The sequence below is a fragment of the Xenopus tropicalis genome, chromosome 8 (genome assembly GCF_000004195.4).
Source record: "Xenopus tropicalis strain Nigerian chromosome 8, UCB_Xtro_10.0, whole genome shotgun sequence".
NCBI lineage: Eukaryota > Metazoa > Chordata > Amphibia > Anura > Pipidae > Xenopus > Xenopus tropicalis.
In genome coordinates, this window is record NC_030684.2 from 44,292,936 (window position 1) to 44,316,486 (window position 23,551).

A 23,551-nucleotide genomic window follows, 5' to 3' on the forward strand; every position below is an offset into this window, starting at 1 on the left:
CTTCGCTTCACACAGGCGGTACGTGACGCGTCACTCCGTTACGTGTAGGCGTGACGCCATAGTCTCGCGTGACGTGACTTGTGGCGCCAGGATTCTCTGTAAGACTGAGGTAAGGAGCTTGCAATTAACAGCTTTGCGGGACGTGTAAGTAGCGATTCGGGACAGCGGGCTGTGTTAGGAAAGCGGGAGTGTTGGGCAATGTGGGCTTCTGGGAGGCACAAGGCGCGGAGGAGGGAAGGGGGCAATTCGGAGGGGGTGGAGCAACACCCGCTAAGAGGAAGGGGGGGTGGTCAGGGGCCACATGGGGTGTTTGATGTTTTTAAGCGAGGGAGCTACACCCGAGGTAAGGGGGTGTTGGGCAATAAGCAGGAGGAAATAAAAGACAAGACAGTTTGGGGCCCCAATGGGCCCTATGTGGTGAATTTAAGGATCGGGGTGGCGGGAAGGTAACATAGACGCTGGTGCTGGAGGGCTGAGGATAAGATAGTTAGGCGGGGGCAGCTGCTAATATGAACGTCCAACCTGCGGCCCTCCAGCTTTTATTGAAGTGCAGCTTGCAATGCAACAACATCTGCAGGGCCGCAGGTTGGGGCTTCCCTGGATTTAGTGCATACAGATCATTTATTTAAACTGTGGCTTATCGGTTAGTGAGTGAGGAGGTGTCTATGATCCTTTCTTTATGAGGCGGAATAGGGTGGGGGCGGGGATGTGGATCTGCTCATTCTGCACCCATTTGTGCATCATTTGTGGGGGGTCCGTATCAGACTGCAAAACCGGAGATGGAACTGAGGGGAGGGATGGAGGGTATGAAAGTAGGGCTTGACTGACTGAATGGGCAAGGAAGGCTCAGCCTCAATGCAAAATGTGTGGGAAAGGCACGGCCATAGTGCAGTTAGAAGCATCCTTTCAACAGCTGTCAGCAGATGTGAGAATTGTAGTTCAGCAACATCATAAGAACTGCAGGATAGACTTTATTAGGATAGTGACAGAATGGCCATGACCTGTATATTAGGGAAGCCTGTGATCCCCAAGGTGAGGGTGGGTATTGTCCCCCAACAATGACTGCTGACCAAAATATTTGATATTGACAGATATATTAATTGATATCTGTAGGGAACAATATATTCTCCATTAGATAATATAAGGATATTAGGTATTATTAGGGTGAGGTACTTTTATACTGGTGCTGGACCTCTGAAGCCAAATCTAATATCCTCATTGTATAAAGGCGTATATCATTATTTTGTAATGTACAAGTTTCCATGAGTTAAGGCAAATAACATCACTAGGCACCATTTATTAAGGGTATTGTGTGTGTGTGTGTGTGTGCTACAGAACATCTAGGGAGCATAGCTTTTGTGGTACAGGTGATGCTTTTGAATGAGGGCAAGACCAATGATTGACAGGACAGCGGGGATCACAGACTTCTAAAAAGACTAGTATATGTCTTTGTTGTAGTAGGGTCAAGACTGACTCCTGAACTAGGTTGTGATCTGTGATATTATTTTATGAACATGGCTTCAGGTGCCTTCCTTCTGTGTTTGTGCCTTTCTGTTCTCTGCTCTATTGGTTCTGACTTGAGACAATGTATCCAACTGATGTACCTAACCTGTGAAGAAGCATGCAAAGCTAATTTTTTTTGCTTAATTAATTCAAGAGTAAGTACCAGCTCTGCGTAAAGGGTTTGAAAACTATTGCTTTCTATTACAATGACATTAAAATAACATTAAAGCCATAGAATACTTTTAATTAGCGTTTGTCAATCAGTTTCCATAATCCACTTATAGCTGACATTTACCACTGGATGAAGGGAGTTGTAGTTCTACGAAAGCTGAAACACTGTAGGTGCTTGGGCATTATATTTTGGTTATGCTTTGGTGTTAATGCCAAGGAGTATTCATCTACATGAATATTGGTACATCTGTGTATAGTCATATGCAGTTTGCTTTGAAAAAATTGGAATGATCCAAGACCATATGTGCAAAAACCATCTTTGTCTTCATTCACTTTTATGCTGTAATGCTCTAGAATTGTAGGGAATGTGACCCTAGCTTATTAGGTAGATGGTGGTATGTTGGGCATAGAACTAACTTCAAAGCATATATGCTAAAAAAAAACAAAACAAAATGATAGCTCATCAAACAAGATACATATATGTTGTGCACCTGTAGTGCGTTTATTTCAGTGTTTTACATTATTTTTTTTGGAATAGTGAAGACCAATGCTGACCCATAGGTTAAAGTGGTAGTTCACCTTTAAAGGAGAAGGAAAGGCTAATAAAGAGTTAATCTCAAGCTGCAGGCATACCTTCAGTTGTCTCAATAGTGCCCTTAAATCTCCCCATATTTCTCCCGTTCAGATGATCAGAAGCCAGACAGGAAGAAAAAACGCTGAGCTGTGTAAAGAAAGCTCCCATAATGCCTCACTCCTGCACTAAGACCCAGACTGGTGTGCATGCTCAGTTAGACTATGAGTCAGCTTCCTGCTGATTGGGTCAGATCCGCATTCCTAAGGGGGGGGAGTGAGTGCTTAGCATTCTTGAGGGAGGGGGGAGCAGAAAAGGGGAGAGAGCAGAAAGCTGCATGTCTCTGGCAGAGGAAAACAGACACAACAAATCTTGACAGAGAAGTCAGTGCAGCGTTTCTGTGAGTGCTTATGGCTGTATTTACATAGACCTTTCTGATAAAGCTTACTTAGTTTTTACCTTTCTTTGTCCCTTAAGTTAACTTTTTTCATATGTTATAAAATGTTCTTTTTTATAGCAGTTTTTTAGTTGGTCTCTATTTTTAATTTGCTTTAATTTGAGTTTAAAATCCTTCATGATTGTAGGGGGTCGCTGACTCCACAACCAAAAATGTATTGCTCTTTTGACTCTACAAATGTGGTAATTATTATCACTTATCTTGGTGTTCAGGCCCTTTCCCAATCATGCTCTAGTCTCATTCAATCCAGTGCCTGGTTGCTAGGGTAAACTTGACTCTGGCAACCAAATAGTTGGTGAGATTGGAGTAATGTGTGTGTAAAAAAAAAAAAAAAAACCCCAACAAAGAAAAACATTCTACCCAAAATAAGAAGTCTCTCATCCCTTCAGCCCTAGTGGAGAATCTCCTAATTTGACTAGCTGTAAAGCAGGCAATAAGGGCTTCTCCTCTACATATCTAGTTTTATTTATGGCATGTGTTTTTTTTTAAGTTACCAAACTCTCTTCTTGGTCTTTATTCTATAGAAGAAGGGGAATGTATTGACTGGCCTGTCCCATTATAGTAATTTTGCAAATACATACCTGCTGTCTTACCAAGCAGTGTGTGTTTTTGGGAGAAGCCTTTTATTTTATTGAACATTAATGGGATCTGTTGGTTTTCCTATTGTTACTATGTGGATGTAGCCTAATAATACCTTATTGTTGACAGTCAAAGGTTTAGTAACAGTACACATGACTAAGCATCACTGTTACAGGGAATAATGTGCCTGCTGTTGTAAGATATTGGAATATTAGAAATCACTGAGGCGTACCATGACCATATAAAGGTACCAGGCTGCATACTGAATGCTTTCATACAGGGTGACCTCTTATATTCCTATTTTTTTTTAATAATACACAGGTAGTCATGTGCCATATTAACACCACTAAGCAACTTCACTCACTAACATCACTAATATTGTTACTGTTGTCCTAGCATTGCAGATCAGAAATGGGTGGCAATTGTATTGTTCTAAGTTGCTTGTTGTTGCATAATTCTGGATCCAGATTAGAAGCAGGGTCCACATAGTCCATTTGGGTACATACTTTAAACTGCACAATGGCTTGGTCAGTGTGTGGGTTCCTTAAAGGGGTGGTTCACCTTTAAGTTAACTTTTAGTATGTTATAGAATGCGCTATTTTTTTTTTATAGTTTCCGAATTATTTGCTTTTCTCTTTTACATCTTTGCAGCTTTCGAATGGGGGTCACTGACCCCAGCAGCCAGAAAACTTTTGCTTTATGAGCTTACAATTTTATTGTTAAAGTTACTTTTTATTCTTTATCTTCATATTCAGTTAATCTTCTATTCATATTCCCGTGTCTCATTCAAATTTCTGCCTTGTCGCTAATGTAAAAATACATAGAAATGAAAATGTCTGTCATACTAAAAGTTAGTTTAAAGGTGAACAACCCCTTTAGTGAGTGACTTGGCTGATCAAACTCTGGTGCTGTAACAGTAGATATGATTGGCCCATTATATGGTATATAAGGTGACACTGGATAGCTTTGAACTGCATTCTTCCCTACAACTTGCTCCGGTCAGCAATTTCGTCACCTGTGTGTGTGGACACAGTATTCCACATGCCTATTTGTCAAGAGTTCTTAAAGTTGTCTTGTGTAAGTGAAAGGTTTAAGATATGAGTTCTAAATGTCTGGTTATGTGGGTCAAATATCTTACTACCATCTCTATTAGCTGATAGAATTTAATATAGTGCAATAGGATTTAGGTCTTGTTTACATATATAATGGTTATGTCTATGTCAGGATACAGCAACAAAACCCCGACCATCTTAGGGCTGTGACACACGGGGAGATTAGTCGCCGTGTGACGGCATATGTGGTGCTGCGATTCGCCCAAGTCGCTCAAGTTTCCTTGTGTGGGTCTCCCCGTGTGTCAGCTCTAAATGTCAGCTACCATTCTTTGCCCATATGATCTAAATTAGTCATCTCACTGGCACTTTGAGTAGAAGCAACTACTAAATGTGGTTTGTGGGTAACAGATAATCTTATCATTTTGGGGGAAGCCATGCTGTTGGATTGACTAACATCTAGTACCACAGGGTATTAAATGGGTTGCACTGAGGCAAACAACGTTCTTCTTGGGTTCAGTAGAGAAACATGGACTCTATAATATTCAGAAAATTGGTCTATTCATGCCTCATAAATCATCTTTTACTTATATTTATTATTTAATGCTTTGGGGCATGCTCCTCTCAATATATTTTATGTGAATATTTATGGTACATTGTCGGGGGAAATACACAAGATGATTGTTATATAGTAACTCAAGTTATGAAGTATAGGATCTAATTCATATTATGCTGCTGCAGTATGCCAATAAGAAAGTTAATTTCTCTGTAAAGCACTATGAAATATGTCAGCTCTGTGTAATAAAGGATAATATTATTAACTTGTCATTGCAGGTGAGCTTCTTCTCTTCGTGAAATCCAGTAAGTTCTCTGCTTACTTCACTATGGCGCATTTCCAGTAGTGGAGATCTTCCTGGGTGGAAGCCTGATAAAACAAAATTTCCCCAGAAACATATTTGAAAGACACTGTCAGTATGGAGAGTGAGGCAGGGTTGTCGCCAGCTAGGGGCCTGGATAAGCAAACCGAGGAAAATAATTCAGACAGCCCACCATTGGACCTGGCCGAAGAACATGGGCATGATGGAGACTCAGGGAATGCTGGCTCCTCTGATACTTTATTTGCAGGCCAGAAGGAAGGTTCAGAGGTTAAACAGAGGAAAGCAGACGTTTATATTGACTTAGACAATGAGAAGAGCCCACCAGCCCAATCTGCTGATGAAAATGGAGATCCTTCTGAGAATGCCAACTGCCTTGAAGATAAGACTGCTGGTGAACCTCCAGAAAAGCAAGCAGACTCTCCACAGCCTAGCCAAACTGCAACAAGGAGAATGAGAATGAGGCCAACTTTAAAACCTCGCACTTCTGTATCTCACGGTGTAGACAGTAGCCTGAGCTCTGATGTAGCATCCACACCACAAAATAAAGGAACAGCCCAACCAGGCAACTCTTCTCCCCAGGACAGCGATGGGGACCCTAAAACCCCAACAGGTCAGTCCCTGTCAAATCTATATCTTCCTTTATCTGAGAGCCTGATCTGAACCTTTGCATTTTCTCTCTCAGATTTTGTGCAGCTCTCTTCTTTTGTTGTTCGTTCGTTCTTTGTTGTTACTGTAATAGTGCCAATAAGCTATTTGTGCCAGATTGCAGTGAACATATAGATTATTTATTTATTTATTTATTGCTACTTGGCATTCCTCTTGGCGGGGCTTTTAAGGAAAAGGTAAAAACTAAGTAAGCTTTATCAAAAAGGTCTATGTAAATACAGCCACAGGCACTCAAAGAAATGCTGCACTGAGTCCTTTGTGAAAAAAAACACTGCCTTTCTTTCTATTCTATACACATGATTTTCTGTGTCAAACTTCCTTCTTTCGGTACCATCCTTCAGGGCATGGCATGAGCCTGCTCAGTTTGCTCCTCTCTCCCCACCTCCCCTCTCTGTCTTTGTTCTCTGCCTGCACGTTGCTGCCTGGAAGTGACGTCAGATCAATATAAAATAGCAGGTGCTATATTAAATAAACAGAGCTTCTAGCGCTCTTTACTCAGGTGCGGTAAAGCATTTTACAGAATAATCATAGATTTCTAGCTTGCACTATTGTGCCTAATCTATTGCCAGTAAACTACCTCAGTAGCTTTACTTCTCTTTTAAATCCCTTTCCTCCCGAAGCCAGATGAGGAAAGGATAATTTATAATGCTTGTGTCAGTGACAACACGTTGGTGATGCTTAACCTGTTCTCTCTTGTTACATTTTATGTACTCTTGTCTCCTTGTGACAGTTTTTTTTTTTTTTTTGCAATGTATCAAAGTAATTAAAATATAATGTACTGTTGCCTTGCACTGGTTACACTGGTGTGTTTTCTTTAGAAAGACTACTGTAGTTAATATAAATACCCTGCTGCATAGCTACAGGGGCAGCCAATCAAGCTGGAGTGAAGGCACAGGTTACATAGCAGATAACAGATAAGCTTGGTAAACTACAATTGTATTTTATGTTATCAGCTATTTAACCTGTGCCTTTTCTCCTTTTTTTCCCAGCTTGAATGGCTGTCCCATTTATAAACTATAGTAGTTTATAGTAGCAAATAAGTAGCTTTTGCCAGTGCAACAGTACATTATACTTTAATTACTTTAGATTTATTTTTATTTTTTGTTGTTACTGTTCTTCTAAAATTGTCCTGAATTTTGTCTATAATGATGGGGAGAAATACCTGCTGATTTAGGTTTGTTATATCTCTTAAGAAGCTAGATATTTGTTGCTTGTAATTCTATACTCCTATCCTTTTTTTTTTTTTTTTTTTTTTTTTTTTTTAAAGGAGGGCTGTAGGAGAGGTTATGGTATGACCACAGACGCAGTGAACAGTAGTGCAGTGCTGAAGATGAGCCACTAAATTATATATTCACTTAATTTGCTGACTTTTTAATTAGAATAACTTGTAGTACCTTAATATATGCAGATACTTTCTAAAAAAGTGTATTTTGATTTACAGCAGGGATCCCAAACCTTTTATACCCGTGAGCCACATTTAAATGGAAAAAGTGTTGGGGAGCATGAAAAAGGTTCCTGGGGGTGCCAATAAGAACTATAATTGGCTACTTAATAGCTCCCATGTGAGCTGGCGGCCTACAGGAGGTCCTGTTAGGCATTATACTTGGTTTTTATGCAACCAAAACTTGCCTCCAACCAAAATGAGCACCTGCTTTGAGGCCACGGGGAGCAACATCCAAGGGGTTGGTGAGCAACATGTTGGGGATCACTGTTTTACAGGGTAGACAAGTAATCGTCTTACATTACTGATTTAAGGCCGACTTGCCTAGATTCTTTATATTTTCATCCAAGATGAAATCGAAAGAATTTATTTGTAGTTGATACCTTTTTTTGACTTATGTTTAAGGTTTGTTTAATGCCACAGAAGTTTATTTTTATCTGTGATGTTAAATAAGGCAAAGCAGAATTGATCAGAGAGCTAGTATCAGCAGTTTTGCAATTTATTTATTAGTTTACAAATTCCAAGATATTAAAGATAATGTTGATTTTTAATATAATGACTTGTGTTAGAACATCACCACCTGCTGGTCAGTTTCCGACCATAATCCAGTCAAGGAACTTGTCAGAAGAAAGACTGCTTTTTGATGTTTCTTTGTTTAGGAAATTAGAAACCTCAAAACTTTCCTCATACCTTTTATTAAACATGAACATCCACTCGCATATTGGGTCTAAAACCCTGCTGGCTCCCACAGAGGCAGGGGCCAGTCAACTAACCTATGCACACTGGTGGCTTATCCTGCAACCAGACAATCCCTTTACAACCCTAGAAGCTACAGGATTCGTTGAGGTTTGGCATGGTGCCGAGAGACTGGCGGATTGCTAATGTGGTGCCGTTATTTAAAAAGGGATCTCGTTCTCAGCCTGAAAACTATAGGCCTGTTAGTCTGACATCAGTAGTAGGAAAGCTTCTGGAAGGGGTAATAAGGGATAGGATAGTTGAATACATTGCAGTTCACAATACTATTAGTTTGTGCCAGCATGGTTTTATGCGTAACAGATCTTGCCAGACTAATTTAGTTGCCTTTTATGAGGAGGTGAGCAGGAACCTTGATGCTGGAATGGCAGTTGATGTCATCTACTTAGATTTTGCTAAAGCGTTTGATACAGTACCTCACAGAAGGTTAATGATCAAATTGAGGAATATTGGCCTAGAACATAATATTTGTAATTGGATAGAAAACTGGCTGAAGGATAGAGTACAAAGAGTGGTGGTAAATGGAACATTTTCTAATTGGGCCAGTGTGGTTAGTGTAGTACTGCAGGGGTCAGTCCTTGGTCCTTTGCTTTTTAACTTGTTTATTAATGACCTGGAGGTGGGCATAGACAGTACTGTTTCTATTTTTGCTGATGACACTAAATTGTGCAAAACTATAAGTTCCATGCAGGATGCTGCCTCTTTGCAGAGCGATTTGACAAAATTGGAAAACTGGGCAGCAAACTGGAAAATGAGGTTCAATGTTGACAAGTGCAAAGTTATGCACTTTGGTAGGAATAATATAAACGCAAACTATCTACTGAATGGTAGTGTGTTGGGGGTTTCCTTAATGGAGAAGGATCTAGGGGTTTTTGTAGATCACAAGTTGTCCAATTCCAGGCAGTGTCATTCTGTGGCTACTACAGCAAATAAAGTGCTGTCTTGTATAAAAAAGGGCATTGACTCAAGGGATGAGAACATATTTTTGCCGCTTTATAGGTCCCTGGTAAGGCCTCACCTTGAGTATGCAGTGCAGTTTTGGGCTCCAGTCCTTAAGAAAGATATTAATGAGCTGGAGAGAGTGCAAAGACGTGCAACTAAACTGGTAAAGGGGATGGAAGATTTAAGCTATGAGGTTAGACTGTCGAGGTTGGGGTTGTTTTCTTTGGAAAAGAGGCACTTGCGAGGGGACATGATTACTCTGTACAAGTACATTAGAGGGGATTATAGGCAGTTGGGGGATGTTCTTTTTTTCCCATAAAAACAATCAGCGCACCAGAGGTCACCCCTATAGATTAGAGGAACAGAGCTTGGTTTTTCACGGTGAGGGCAGTAAGGCTGTGGAATGCCCTTCCTAGTGATGTGGTAATGGCAGACTCTGTTAATGCCTTTAAGAGGGGCCTGGATGAGTTTTTGAACAAGCAGAATATCCAGGGCTATTGTGATACTAATATCTACAGTTAGTATTACTGGTTGTGTATATATATAGTTTATGTATGTGAGTGTATAGATTGGTTAGTATAGGTTGTGTGCTGGGTTTACTCGGATGGGTTGAACTTGATGGACAATGGTCTTTTTTCAACCCTATGTAACTATGTAACTATGTACAGCACTGGGATTCTTGAAAGCCCTAGTCAAACTACTTTATTGGGGCCTTTCTCCTTTCCTTAAATATGTTCAACAGGCACGACCGGTATGGTCCCCTTACACACCCATCTCGGAAATGAGTCCCTCCCTTACCTTAACAAGTTACCGGTTGTCACTTGTTACACTACCTGGGGAATAAAAACCCTCCATATATTGGACATATTTGAAAATGGGGAAATAAAACAGTTCCAAACCCTTAGAGCTTGTTGCCACCTGCCGCAGGCTGTGTTCTACAGGTATTTACAGCTCAGACATGATTTCAGATCTCTGTTTCCCATAAGACCACTAGAACTGGTGGACTTTAACCTAGAGGTATATGTCAGGAGAATGGAGCTCAGTAAACCAGTGGCCTGGCTGTATACCAGTGCTGTCCAACTTCTGCAGTGCCGAGGGCCGGAATTTCTCTCGCATACATGGTGGAGGGCCGCTAATGGAAGCCAGTTTTGGCCACTCCCCCATTTTAAACCACATCCGCTTCAAACCACACCCATTTTATCACAATGGTCGCTGCAGGGATATCAACCATCATTCATATGTTAAAGAATTATATTATGTCATATTTAGACATACCCTTAAATCCATATGCCTCCTCCCCTGTGGATAGCACAGCAACCCCCAGCATATAATTACACACCTAAGGGACCATTTAATGTCTATTTCCAACTGCTAACAAACTCCCAGAACAAACCCCTGCCAGGTTCACCTCCCACAGGCAGCATAGGGTAGGCAGAGTATGGCACACACAGGCAGCACTCTGCCTACCCTATGCTACCTGTGTGTGCCATACTCTGCCTGTCCTATGCTGCCTGTGGGTGCCATACCCTCCCTGCCCTATGCTGCCTATAGGCCAGGCAGTACAAACAATGTCTGAGGTGTGAATAGGGGAACAATGTGGGTGATTACAGCCTGAGCCTGAGGTGTGAACACTGCAGGGGGTGAACAATGCAGAGATTAAAAGGTGTGAACAACACAGGGGATTACATTTTTAAACAATACAGAGGGATTACAGCCTGAATCTGAGGTGAGAACCATGCAGGGGGCCAGTTAATCTCAGTACTGATACCATTTAATGCTTACACAAAGTTAAGGCATTAAAGCAGCCAGACGTGGGGGGCCACACAGAGGGGGGTCGAGGGCCGCATGCGGCCCGCGGGCCGCCAGTTGGACAGCACTGCTGTATACCATCTTATGTCAAGCTTTCCAAAACCCTTTAGCCAATTAGCTTTACAACTGGCCATACACAGAGATGGCCGAATGTTGTTCTGTGTGCTGCAGGGAGAATCACTGCTTTTCATACTATTATTGATCTGAAAGTGTCTTTAAACTAAAGTTTGTCATTCTTTGCAGATAATATAAAATTGTGAGGCTCTAGGAAATATGGGCAAATATGGTGCGCAATGTTCATAATTGAAAGGTTATAGGAAGTAAAATAAGATATCTACTTATGCATTAAAGTAAATTTACTTAGCAGAATATACCATAAAAAGGGGCCATCGATCCCAATTTCATCCTTCTTTTCATCCATCCTTGCATTGAAGGATGTTGGTTGTTCTATGTCCACATTGAAATTCTAAGGTCTTGTTTATAGCAATCTTTCCTGGTTTATTACTTATGAAGATAATTTCTACCCACAAGTTTACCGTGATAACAGGCTAAGAAAGAATGAATTGGGTGATTTTTGGGAATGTATATTAAATAAAATGGTGTTTTACGCTCTAATTATGGATGTGGATGTTAGTCAGATGGATGGTGCAGTCTATTTGTGGTGGTGCTTTTTATTTTTTGCTTTATATTTTTCTCTGGTTTGTAACTAAAATACTACCTAGGTACTATTTTGAATTACCATTGCTACGTTGACAATGTCATTGCAAACATTGGTATGTATTGGCCACATGTTATGATTGCCATTACACTATGTTGATCAAACCTTTGTTTTTTTTTTCTGTTTGTTCTGCAGGAGACAGTCCAAATGAGAAAGGTACTGGATCAGAGAAGACATCAGGGGTAAGTGCTTTTAGATTCTTATGTGAGTTGCACTCTTCAGTTTACTGTTCTGAGCTTGTCTGTGTGACACACAATGAGTACTGCATTGCCATAAATGAATGGAATGTGTACTATATCATGTTTCACCAAGAGAACTACGGTAGTTTACAGATTTTCTTTGTTTTCTGTCAACCTGGTGGTTAGATACAGTAGTACAGTAATTTGTTGTATAAAATAGAAATATACAATAGAAAGTCTTCAGATAATGGCATACCCCATTTTGTTTATTTTTGGGCTAGGGATTAAAGGAAAAGTAACACTAAAATCTTTTAAGTAAAAAAAGCTATTCTATCCTGCACCAATAACTGCCCTATCCTGCAAACCACTTAATATTTTAAATGCTTTAATAGAAAATACCTGCTAAAACTTGGCTTCCTGTCAATTGAAGTAAGGCGAATACGGCGAAGGAAGAAGCAGCAATCACTATGCGACGATCGATTGATCGAGCCTAGCCTTCTTTCTGTATAGGAAGGAGTCTGGCTAGGCTCGATCAATCGATCGTCGCATAGTGATTGCTGCTTCTTCCTGTGGATGCTGCTCCTTCCTTTGCCGTATCGCTGTAGTTCAATTGACAGGAAGCCAAGTTTTAGCAGGTATTTTCTATTAAAGCATTTAAAATACTAAGTAGTTTGCAGGATAGGGCAGTTATTGGTGCAGGGTAGAATAGATTTTTTACTTAAAAATAATTTAGTGTTACATTTCCTTCAATATAGCCTTCAGCTTGCCTAAGTGCCCCTTGTTTGATGTCACCATTTTGATATTAGCTGGATATTTGATCATGTATACTACCAAATACATGTACTGCTACATGTGAAAGGGTGGGTAGCAAAGCATTAGGCTTTTAAGTGGGCAAATGTGAAAAACATTTATTAAAAAAAAAAACAAAAAAAACCCTTATTAGTCCCCCTCCCAGCACTTATTTTCATCTGAGAGACAAGGCCTGAGACACTGGCTTATTTGATACTGGGCTGATTTGGGCTTTGCAGTAACCCATTGCAGCCATTCAGTAATTAACTTTCACATTTGTAGGATATTGAGTCATGTTTTAGATTTTTAGTTCTGTCAGACATGGGTGCAGCAGCCATGTCAAAGTCTTGACACAATTAAAGGGGTAATGCCAGCAAGGATTATTGAAAGCAGCATAGCATCTAATTAAGCTGTAATTATAAAATATAGCCATATTCTAAGTGCATGATTTGATAATACTAGCAAATAGTAACATTTCCTCTGTTAATCCCAATGTGCAAACCAGTTATAACCTACCTTCAAATTAACTGTTTTTTGCCAAAACACATCTAGCATTTTAGGCTAAGAGGCTTTTCTCCGCCATTGGAGAAAACTTCTGATATGTCCATTGACAATGTCCATTGAAAGTACTGACGTCAGGTGTTTCTTATCCAAAGCAAAGGAAATCTGGAGAGTTTGAAAAGCCCCTGAGTGCTGTAACTTCTGCTGAAGATGCTGCTGATTGGGTAAGAAGTAGCATATGCTAGATATCCTACATTTTTTGGTGATTGTAGCATATATAATGAACAAAATAAGGGTAGTCAGAGCTGCATACTTATTACCTCTAGTAGTTGAAAACCTGCTGTGTAGGTTAGACATCCATGTAGTACCTATATTTAATGAAATAAATTAAGTTATTTTGTTGACTTTTTATTTGCCACAATTAGACATCATTTATCTGAGCAGAATTCACTTCTCTGTGAGCTTTGGATGCCTTATTGCTTGGCTGTTAAAGAGTTGTGCTGTGTCAAGTTCTTGGTTACTGATCCAGGAGATCAAAGAAGGGAACGGTGTTGCATCTGAAAGGCTCTGTGTTTTTTGAAAGGCTGTTGCAACAACAAAAAGTAGTTGCTAAGAATTGGCCATTCTATAACATACTAAAGTTAACGTAAAGGGGAACTACCAATTTAAATGCTTCATGTGACACAGTTGACATTAAGCCTTTTCCCACTTTTGTCTTGTTTCCTACTTAAAGGAAAAGTAACACTAAAATGTTTTAAGTAAAAAAGCTATTCTACCCTGCACCAATAACTGCCCTATTCTGCAAACCACTTAGTATTTTAAATGCTTTAATAGAAAATACCTGCTAAAACTTGGCTTCCTGTCAATTGAACTACGGCAATATGGCGAAGGAAGGAGCAGCATCCACTGTGCGACGATCGATTGATTAAGCCTAGCCTTCTTTCTGTATAGGAAGGAGTCAGGCTAGGATCGATCAACGCAGCATGATATTCTCTTTTGAAACTTTTGCCTATCTTATAGGCCTGCAGCTGCGCTGTTCGCTTTGCCTCTGTGGGCAAGAGTGGCTTTAACTTCTCTACTCATAACCTGTCTACTTGTAAAATGCAGCGTAGTGTAGCGTACACCTGGCGGCTGGTGCAACGCATCATTATAGCCAGGGGGCGAGGTACTAGGAGCACCGAACAGGCAGCAGTGAAAAGGCTAAGGCTACAGTACAGATGAGAACTAAGGGCTCTGGCACACGGGGAGATTAGTCGCCCGCAACAAATCTCCCGTGTCTCGGGCGACTAATCTCCCCGAAATGCCATCCCACTGGCGAAAATGTAAATCGCCGGTGGGATGCTATACACAGCGGCGCGATTTCGCCAAGTTTCCTATTGAGGCAACTTGCACGATTTCACTGAAATCACGCTGCGGCGTATGCCATCCCAGCGGCAATTTACATTTTCGCCGGTAGGATCGCAATCCAGGGAGATTAGTCGCCCGCGAACAGGGAGTTTTGTCGCGGGCGACTAATCTCCCCGTGTGCCAGAGCCCTAAAAAGAACTAAAAGTTTGATCTCTGTGACCTTGAGGCTGTTGCTTTGTCTGCTTACTCAAGTAATTGAGATGGTAATTAAGTCAAGTCATTTAGATGGTAGTTAAGGGTTACATTAATTCTTTGTATTGTCGCTTATGTAAAACAAATCATTAACGCCTGCATATTACATAAATTTATTACTCTAGTAACATTATCGGCAATAGATGTCACCATGGTGTTTCATGTGCTGTATAAAAGCACTCAGTGGTCTGTGACTTTTTGCAGTTATATAGACTCCTGTGACTTTTAGTGCCTGCTTCTACTGTATAGTTGCTCATCAATGCATATCCTGCTGGCAGCAAGAATACAGTGCAAAAGGAAATTTACTTAGTAACAGGATTTGTGCGAGTCCCTCATGGCTGCAGTTTTTTTAAATGAATAATTGAATGAGCTGCAGAGAACAACATGAAGAATAAACAAGAGTCTGAAAAGGAGCAGAATCTAATCTCTTTGTGATGCCCAAGAATTTCCAGCCTAGGGAAAAGAAAAAAAAAAAAAATCCCTCTGGGCCATGAGCACAAACAGACATGAACACATAGGAAGTATATATGAATTATTTTTCTGCAATCCCTGTTTAAAGGGGTCCTCCATGTTATGAACCATACCTTTGAAGGCTTTTGAACTTTTTGTGATGGTTCTACTTTAAAATATTAAAGGGGCAGTATACCCCTCTTTCATCTATAGGGATTGTGTTGTGCTTTTTCCATTTTGTTTTAATTATTGCTATTTCTTGCTCTGAACAGGGCAAAATTTTAAAGTGAAAGTAAATTCGCATGCTACTTCCTGTTAATATGATCACAATCGAAACATCTCCAGTTGACTGAGAAGCCCACTCTGTTATAACTTGCTCCTTAAAGGAGAAGGAAAGGTATGATCATTGGGGGTGCCAAAATGTTAGGCACCCCCAGTAAATGTAATCACTTCTATGATGCCCTGGGCCAGTGCTCCTATTAGCAGAAAACTGCACCGTCCCGGGGTACCTGTGAGCAAGTGTTCCTCTTCCTTGTGCATGCACAGTAGCGTGAAAAGCTTAATGAAGCCAGCGTTTTGACTCTACTGTGCATGCTTTGGCTCCGGGATCTTGAAAAAAGCAGACAGGAGGAAGAGGATCGCTTACTGCAGATATCCCAAGCCAGTGCAGTTTTCTGCTAACAGGAGCACTGGCCCGGCGTATCAGGTAAGGGTGAAGGCACAAGGGACGATTAGTCGCCATGACTTTTAAGTAAGTCTGTCGCGGCGACTAATCACAGCGACTTTTCTGCCATAGGGTAGAATAGAAGTAGCTGTGAAGAATAGTCTCCACAACTTAATAAAAAGGGGCAGCGACTAATCGCCCAGTCTGTCTTCGCTCTAAGTCAGGAGTCCCCAACCTTTCTTACTCGTGAGCCACAGTCAAATGTAAAAAGAGCAACACAAGGATTATAAAAGTTCATGGAGGTGCCAAATAAGGGCTAAGATTGGCTATTAGGCAGCCTCTATGCACACTATCAGCTTACAGGGGCTTTATTTGGTAGTAAATCTTGTTTTTATTCAAACAAAACTTGCCACCAAGTCAGGAAATCAAAACTAACTACCTGGTTTGGGGGCACTGAGAGCAACATCCAAGGGGTTGGTGAGCAACATGTTGCCCCCGAGCACTGGTTGGGGATCACTGCTCTAAGTCATTACAATCACTGAGGGTGGGTCTAACATTCTCCTTTGTCTTAAAGGAACAGTAACACAAAAAAAGAAAGTGTTTTAAAGTAATTAAAATATAATGTACAGTTGCCCTGTGCTGGTAAAACTGGTAAGTTTGCAACAGAAACGCTACTATAGTTTATATAAAGGAGCTGCTATGTCAACACGGGGGCAGCCATTGAAGCTGGGAAAAAGGAGAAAAGGCACAGGCACATAGCAGATAACAGATAAGCTTTGTAGAAGATAATAGGGTTTTATCTGTTATCTGCTAAGTAACCTGTGCCTTTTCTCCTGTAAATGGCTGCCCCCATGGCTAAACAGCAGCTTTATTATATAAACTATAGTAGTCTTTCTAAGGAAAACACACCAGTTGTACCAGTGCAGGGCAGCATTACATTATATAGTAATTACTTTTATACTCTTTCATTTTTTGGTGTTACTGTCCCTTTAACGCTTAATAAAGGCTCCAGATGGAAGAAGCTGATGTTTTTACAGAAGGCTTCTCAGTGAGTTGGTAATTTTTTTGATTCTGCTCATAAGAACCTAAAGTTGAACATGACAAAGTTCAGTTCCAGATCTTGCCATATTTGATGCAGGAAATAAAATCTATTCAGGATTTCTAGTTAAAGTATTATGTAAAGCACTCAGTGTACATTTAAGACACCCCATTCAGAAATAAAACCAGTTGGGCTGCCCTTTCCTAAGTGATACTGTTCTCAACCCTTACAATGCTAGCTAAGTGTCTCATTTCATTTGTGCTCAGTACCAGCCTTTTTGGAACATTTTGTGCTCTCTTTAGGAGCATTTCCTGGGGCAACCTTTTAGTTAAACTAGGCAACATATTTGGAAAGTCCCATATCTTCCCAATGAGTAGATACCAAATATGATCATTTTCATGAATATTTATTATTGACACACTGAATTCAGAATTTAGTTACACAAAAAAAAAAAAAATCTATTTCAACAGGCAAATCAGAGTTCGGATTCAGTTAGTTATTGGGTCAAATTGTTTGTGGAAGTTTTGGTATCATGCCAAATTCCTAAATTAAGTCAACCAGTGCCACTAACTGGAAGGTTGCCTCAGAAAAAAATACTTTCTTAGAAAGTAACACATTCTGACAAAATCTTAATACCTTTCTAAAAAAAATCACCTCAAACCTTGCACCTCCCACATGTCCTATGTATGAACCCAGGGTGGCTTAGATTTTTGTTTGTTGCCCAGTATTATAGCATTCCCAAGATATGAAGCATGCAGAGACCCCAAAATATATATTTTATATATTTGACAAAGGCTGGTGTTACAGCCGAAACGTCAGTTCTCTCGCCTCGACAATAAAGCTTTAAAAATAGAACTTTAAGGCCTGTGTGAGCGGTACCTGCTTTCAAGAATTTGTATACATTTTTCGTTGGAACTGCACCCAGGCAAATTAATCTTCTCTATACGTGAGTGCCGGCTTCTGTTGCAAGTTATATGTATATATATATATATATATATATATATATATATATGACATGGCTGTCATTTTATTTATGGCAGAAGCCTCCAAAAATAAGCTGACTCCTGAAAATAACATTTTATGATAATACACATTCTGATAAAGGTAAAATGGCAATATGTCTTTGTATAAGCATAAGATTACAAAACTATGCCATTTATCATCACCAAAATGAAAATATAATTTTTACAGGCATCAAGTAATTAAGAACTATGCTTGCCAATACATCCAATCAAAGCAATTAAAAAAAAACGATCAGGATGACTTGTGGTTGCATTTCCAGATACACTAGTTTTGCTCTACTCTAGGCAGATACAAGCAGTCAACAGCAATTTGAATATGAAAATGGAATAAAATGCTTAATATTCTTTAATGGGCCTTCCATCCAAAAACAATTTTTGCATAAAGAAAGCAAATGTCATTCTAAGCAACTTTACAATATACATTAAACATATTCAGTTTAAAGTTGCATTTATCTGACTGTTTACACTGTCTCAACACTCTTGGCTCTGACCAAAAAAAAAAAAAATAACCCTTTTTAAATGAATGTGTAATGTAAAGTTGTTTAAAATTAAAATTTCTTTCATTATGCAAAAGACCCATTCAAAAGCTCTAAAATCTTCTGCTGAAATGTAGTGGATAATACTTCTATACCCTGCACTATCATATCATTCAAGATATTCGAAATCACAAAGGTGTTCTGTGACTGGTGCGCTTATACAGGTCATTATCTATTATAAATTACACTTGAGTTTGTCAGCTTATCTTCAGGGAGCTTTTTCTGTTCTGTTTTCTCTGTTCTCCGCCTTACTTTCTTCTCTTACATGGTTACATAGGGTTGAAAAAAGACCAGAGTCCATCAAGTTCAACCCTTCCAAGTAAACCCAGCACACACAACCCACACCTACCAATCCATACACCCACCAATCCATACACCCACATACACAAACCACACATACAACCACCAACACTAACTGTAGATATTAGTATCACAATAGCCTTGGATATTCTGATTGTTCAAGAACTCATCCAGGCCCCTCTTAAAGGCATTAACAGAATCTACCATTACCACATCACTAGGAAGGGCATTCCACAACCTCACTGCCCTCACCGTGAAAAACCACCTACGCTGCTTCAAATGGAAGCTCCGTTCCTCTAATCTAAAGGGGTGACCTCTGGTGCGTTGATTGTTTTTATGGGAAAGAACATCCCCCATCTGCCTATAATCCCCTCTAATGTACTTGTACAGAGTAATCATGTCCCCTCGCAAGCGCCTCTTTTCCAGAGAAAACAACCCCAACCTCGACAGTCTAACCTGTCTTCCAACCTGTGAAATGTGGCAGCTTTTGCCCTTAGGTGTTGTAGCCATCTTTGCCTTCCTCTGCTACTATTGTCCATATACTATACTCCAGTGGGTCAGCCCCTGTACTGCTCAAATGTGGGCACAGCAGGGAAAGGCAGCATGTTGCTGCAAGGACAGAACCTTCGGGGGGAAAAAAGCCCTTTGATGTTTAGGTGCAGTTTTATTATTGATGGACAATTTTTTTTTAAGCTGTTTTAACAGAATTCCCCTGTTTGATATTTATAGATTACATACAGGTATGGGGACCCATTATCCAGAATGCTTGGGACCTGGGGTTTTCCAGATAAGCAGTCTTTCCATAATTCGTATCTCCTACCTCAAGTCTACTAAAAAAATTATTTAAACAGTAATTAAACCCAATAGGATTGTTTTGGCTTCAATACGGAAAAATTATATCTTAGTTGGGATCAAGTACAAGCTACTGTTACATTATTACAAAGAAAAATGGGGTCTATGGGAGATGACCTTTCTTTAATTTGGAACTTTCTGGCTAATGGGTTTCCTGATAAGGGCTCAGATACCTGGACAGATACACAGTAAAAATGGCCATGTTCATTAGAGCTTACGTTTAAAAAGCTTAAAGGAGAAGGAAAGGCACTTTGCCTTTCTTTCTCCTTTAAAGGCTGTTTTGATGAGCTACATGCTACTTTTTGTTACCTCGCCCCAATTAATTTTTATGGGTTTGCAAGAATGCAAGAGAAGTTATTTTTTGCAGTGCTGTGCCCTTTGACTACTGCTTGCATCAGGTAAAAACAGTGACTGTCAACAGTCCTGTGTACAGTGGCATTTAGAGGACAAAATGCCCCTTGTGGCGTATGCCTAAAAATGTGAAATACTTAAAATACATAACCAAGATGATGTTGCAGTGAGTCAGGCTTGCCAGTGGTTTTATCAGTGGGAGGCATGGCTGTAATATTAGTATTTAAAGTTACGGTATATACACTTATGAATTTATTCTTTTGTTACTGGTCCTTTAATTGCATCTTGGTGCTCACAGGGTAAAAAAAAAATAAAGTCCTACCCTTATTATACAACTGCACCTGTGTGAGGAACAGTGTGCTCTCTTATTTAATAGCTGTGGAAATTAAGGTCCGTGTTACTGCAGTTCATTGTCCGGTTTGGCAAAGGCATTTTTATTTTTAATTGTAATTATAGTGCAAGTACATCTGGTGGGGGAATACTCCTCCTACACTTCTACTAATCTGCTGCATACAGTACAGTAAAGATATTTTACTACAGTGTATTATTTAATTTTTGCTGCAAAAAATTAAAATCTCCTACTCTCTGCCCTGGTGGAGTTTATATACATTGTGAATTTCTCTTTTTCTTTGTCCTTAACCAAAAGTGCTTAGAACAGCACTCTCATCAATTTTACACCAACTTATTGTAAATGTTTACTTATCCTTTATTTGAAAAAAAAAAAATTGGCTGCAACGGTTGAGATATGAGAACAAATTGTGAGCTAGAATCACATTTCTGATTTTCCGGCTAGTGCTGCTGTATATGGGCCGAAGCCATGCTTGACCCATTAGGGTTAATTTTTGGTCAGGCTGATATCCGATAAAACCAGTAGTAGATTTATGAAGGCAATGCATTTTGATCCTGTATAGGGGATAAGCAGCTTCATGTTTTCTCTAGTCAGCTGACAGCACATACCAGATCCTACCTGCACCATGCCCACTTCAGAATATGTATTGCAACACTAATGTGCCTTAAATTATATATGGTTTCTTTCTCAATCACTATTATTTAATATGGATTTCTAATATTTTCTTTAAGGAGCAGAAGCGTAGTGACCGTGCCCGTCGCTCTGAGACACTGAGGGCTGAAGGACTGGCATCATCTCAAAGTAGTAAGTCAGGGTTTTCATGTTTATGTGAACCTTTCCTGCCTTATTTATTGTGTTGCTGTTTGTACAGGGAATGGCATAGGGACCCAAGGCCCCCATACACGGGCCGTTAGAAGCTGCCGATATCGGTCCCTTGGACCGACTCTGCAGCTTATCTGCCCGTGTAGGGGCAGAAACGAGCGGGCTGGCCGACCGATATCTGGCCTGAAATTGGCCAGATATCGATCAGCCAGGTTAAAAGATTCAGTCGGATCGGGGGACGCATCAGCTCGTTGATGCGGTCCCCGAACCGACTGTCCCATTGCCGCCTACATAATCCGGTCGTTTGGCCCCAGGGATAAGGGCCGCATCGGCTCATTGATGCGAACAACTTCTCCTGTTTTTCCCCCTGATCTCTTTGCTGATAGAGCTGCCTTGTTTTTGTTTGTTTGTTTTTTGTTTTTAGTGCACCAATTTGTGTAATGCCTTATCCACTCAAATGACTACTAGCAATGTATTGTGTTTATATAACCCACAAATTTACAGTCTTTTCCAAAAAAAAAAGTACACAAACAGGTATATTAAATTAGAAAGTGAAAATATTTAAATGCTAGGAGTACACACTTGGGATGAGGGGTCTACCCTAAAAAGCTTACAGCTTTTTATGAAAAATGAGACAAACAAATTGGGAAAGGATCATTGTCTTTTTCATTCATTTATATAGCGCTAGCAAATTTCACAGTGTTTACATTAGCTTTTTCTGGTGCAAGGTGTTGGCACATTTCAGAGACATGGTTCAGTCAGTGAGTGGTTTTATTTAGGTCCGTAGTGGGATTCAAAGTGGATTCTAGCATTTCAAGTACAAACAGCCCCCAATCAGCCTACTAAATAGTGACTGTCTATGGCGTCTTACAGCAGCCCCTCTGGCATTTGCCAGAACCTACAGATTGCCAGTCTGAGCCTGATTTTATGCTTGATTAGCTCTTGTCCTAAGCTGAGTGCAGGTCTTGGGAGGGAGTTTATGGGGAGAGCAGGGCAGATATGTAGATAGGAGCAGAAGAATGTAGGGCTCTGAAGGACATGATATTTAATGCGCCACTTGACTGGGAGCCAGGAGAGAGACTTAAGTAGTGGAGCAGTGGAGAAAGAGATACAGGTGAGATGATGCTGGCAGCAGAAGTATGGAATGCAGTGGGTGGGGATAAGATTTTGTGAGACAAAGTAGGAATATTTTGCAGCTGGTGCTGGGGATATAATACAGAACATAATACGTAAGACTTTTGAGAAACTAACAAACCGAATACCAACTTAAACCACTAGCATCCATCTGTAAAATTTTGAGAATTAAAATTATTATTCCCCAAAGGAGAAAAAGTGAAGTTTCTGTACTTAGTGAGAATTTCCCATTATAAGAAAATTTCTCCTGGTCCAAAAACAATTTTGACTAAGACTGTAATCAAAAACTTGCAGCTTTCCCTTATGCTAATGCCCCATAAGGTGGCCATACACATACCAATAACGATCTTTCCTGTGACCATTGGTCGCAGGAAAGATCGTTCATTCCCTCCCCTGACTTTTAGGGCTGAATCCTCTGATATGGAGGTAGAAACAATAGAAATTCTACCTCCATCTGGCGATTCGACGAGACGACCGATATCCGCAGTTTTTGCAATATCGTCATATCAATATTGTCATCTTGTCGAGCCACCATACACACACTGAATATCATACGAAACGAGGTTTCGTACAACAATATCGGTGCATGTATGGCCGGCTATAGAGAGAGATTAGTTGCGCAAGATAAATCTTTTCTACCACAGTCAACTAATCTCTCTGAAGCGCGGCAATAAAGTGAATCGCCAGTGGAAAATCATACGCATTGCTTCATTTTCTAAAGGCACACACAGTTGCCTGCAGGAGGAAATTTCCCCTTAATTTGGGAAAACAAAGCGAAGCCAACTTGTGCCAGAGGAGGTGTGACTAGCCTCCAGCTGTTTGAGTTATACTACTCTGGTGCTTGCAGAACAGCCCTCATCTTCTTGTGTTTGCAGAGTAGCTGTAAAGCTTTACAAAAGCATCAGGGGATATGGATTACGGTGTAATTATGTGAGTGCTTGGACGGCTATGATTTGTAACAGACTGTCTAATGTTCCCAGCTATCAGAGGGCCAATTAGGCTTACGTGTGTTTACAAGTGGGTATTTTGAGAGGGTCCCAAGTAATATTTTGAAGGGTCCTGATCATTTTATTTAGATATGCGGGGTTGGGATGGGATTTCCATGCCCAGCAGAGATAATACATCAGTGCTGAACCAGCTCGTAAGCTTGATGCCGATTCTGTCACTCTAACTGGAAATCACTAGGCTACAAGTCAGACATTCAGGTAATTGCACAGTTATCCTTGTCCTACTGCACTTGTAAAAAGATATTCATTGCGTGAGTCACACTCTGCATAAGTTTTTCATAATTATTGTATTTCTGAATTATAACACAAAAAATCAGTTACGCTGGGCAACATTATAAGATCCGTTTTTTTGTAAACCTTTAAGGTGGGCGATATCAGGCTAATCTGATTGTTTTGTGACCTCACCAATCAAGTGAATCT

General features: G+C 40.2%; 1 protein-coding gene across 4 annotated transcripts in view; it reads left to right on the forward strand.

The window, feature by feature from the left end:
- zmym3 (zinc finger MYM-type containing 3) overlaps nucleotides 1-23,551 on the forward strand; it is a 44,720-nt gene continuing 21,169 nt past the window's right edge. Inside the window, exons 1-5 of one of the 4 annotated variants that reach the window (XM_002934904.5) lie at nucleotides 1-109; nucleotides 5,165-5,818; nucleotides 11,673-11,719; nucleotides 13,162-13,230; nucleotides 20,900-20,972. In XM_002934904.5, coding sequence (XP_002934950.2) covers nucleotides 5,305-5,818; nucleotides 11,673-11,719; nucleotides 13,162-13,230; nucleotides 20,900-20,972 — 703 coding nt within the window. In that variant the 5' untranslated portion in view covers nucleotides 1-109; nucleotides 5,165-5,304. The other 3 variants (XM_004916819.4, XM_004916818.4, XM_018096643.2) reach the window with 3 other exon arrangements.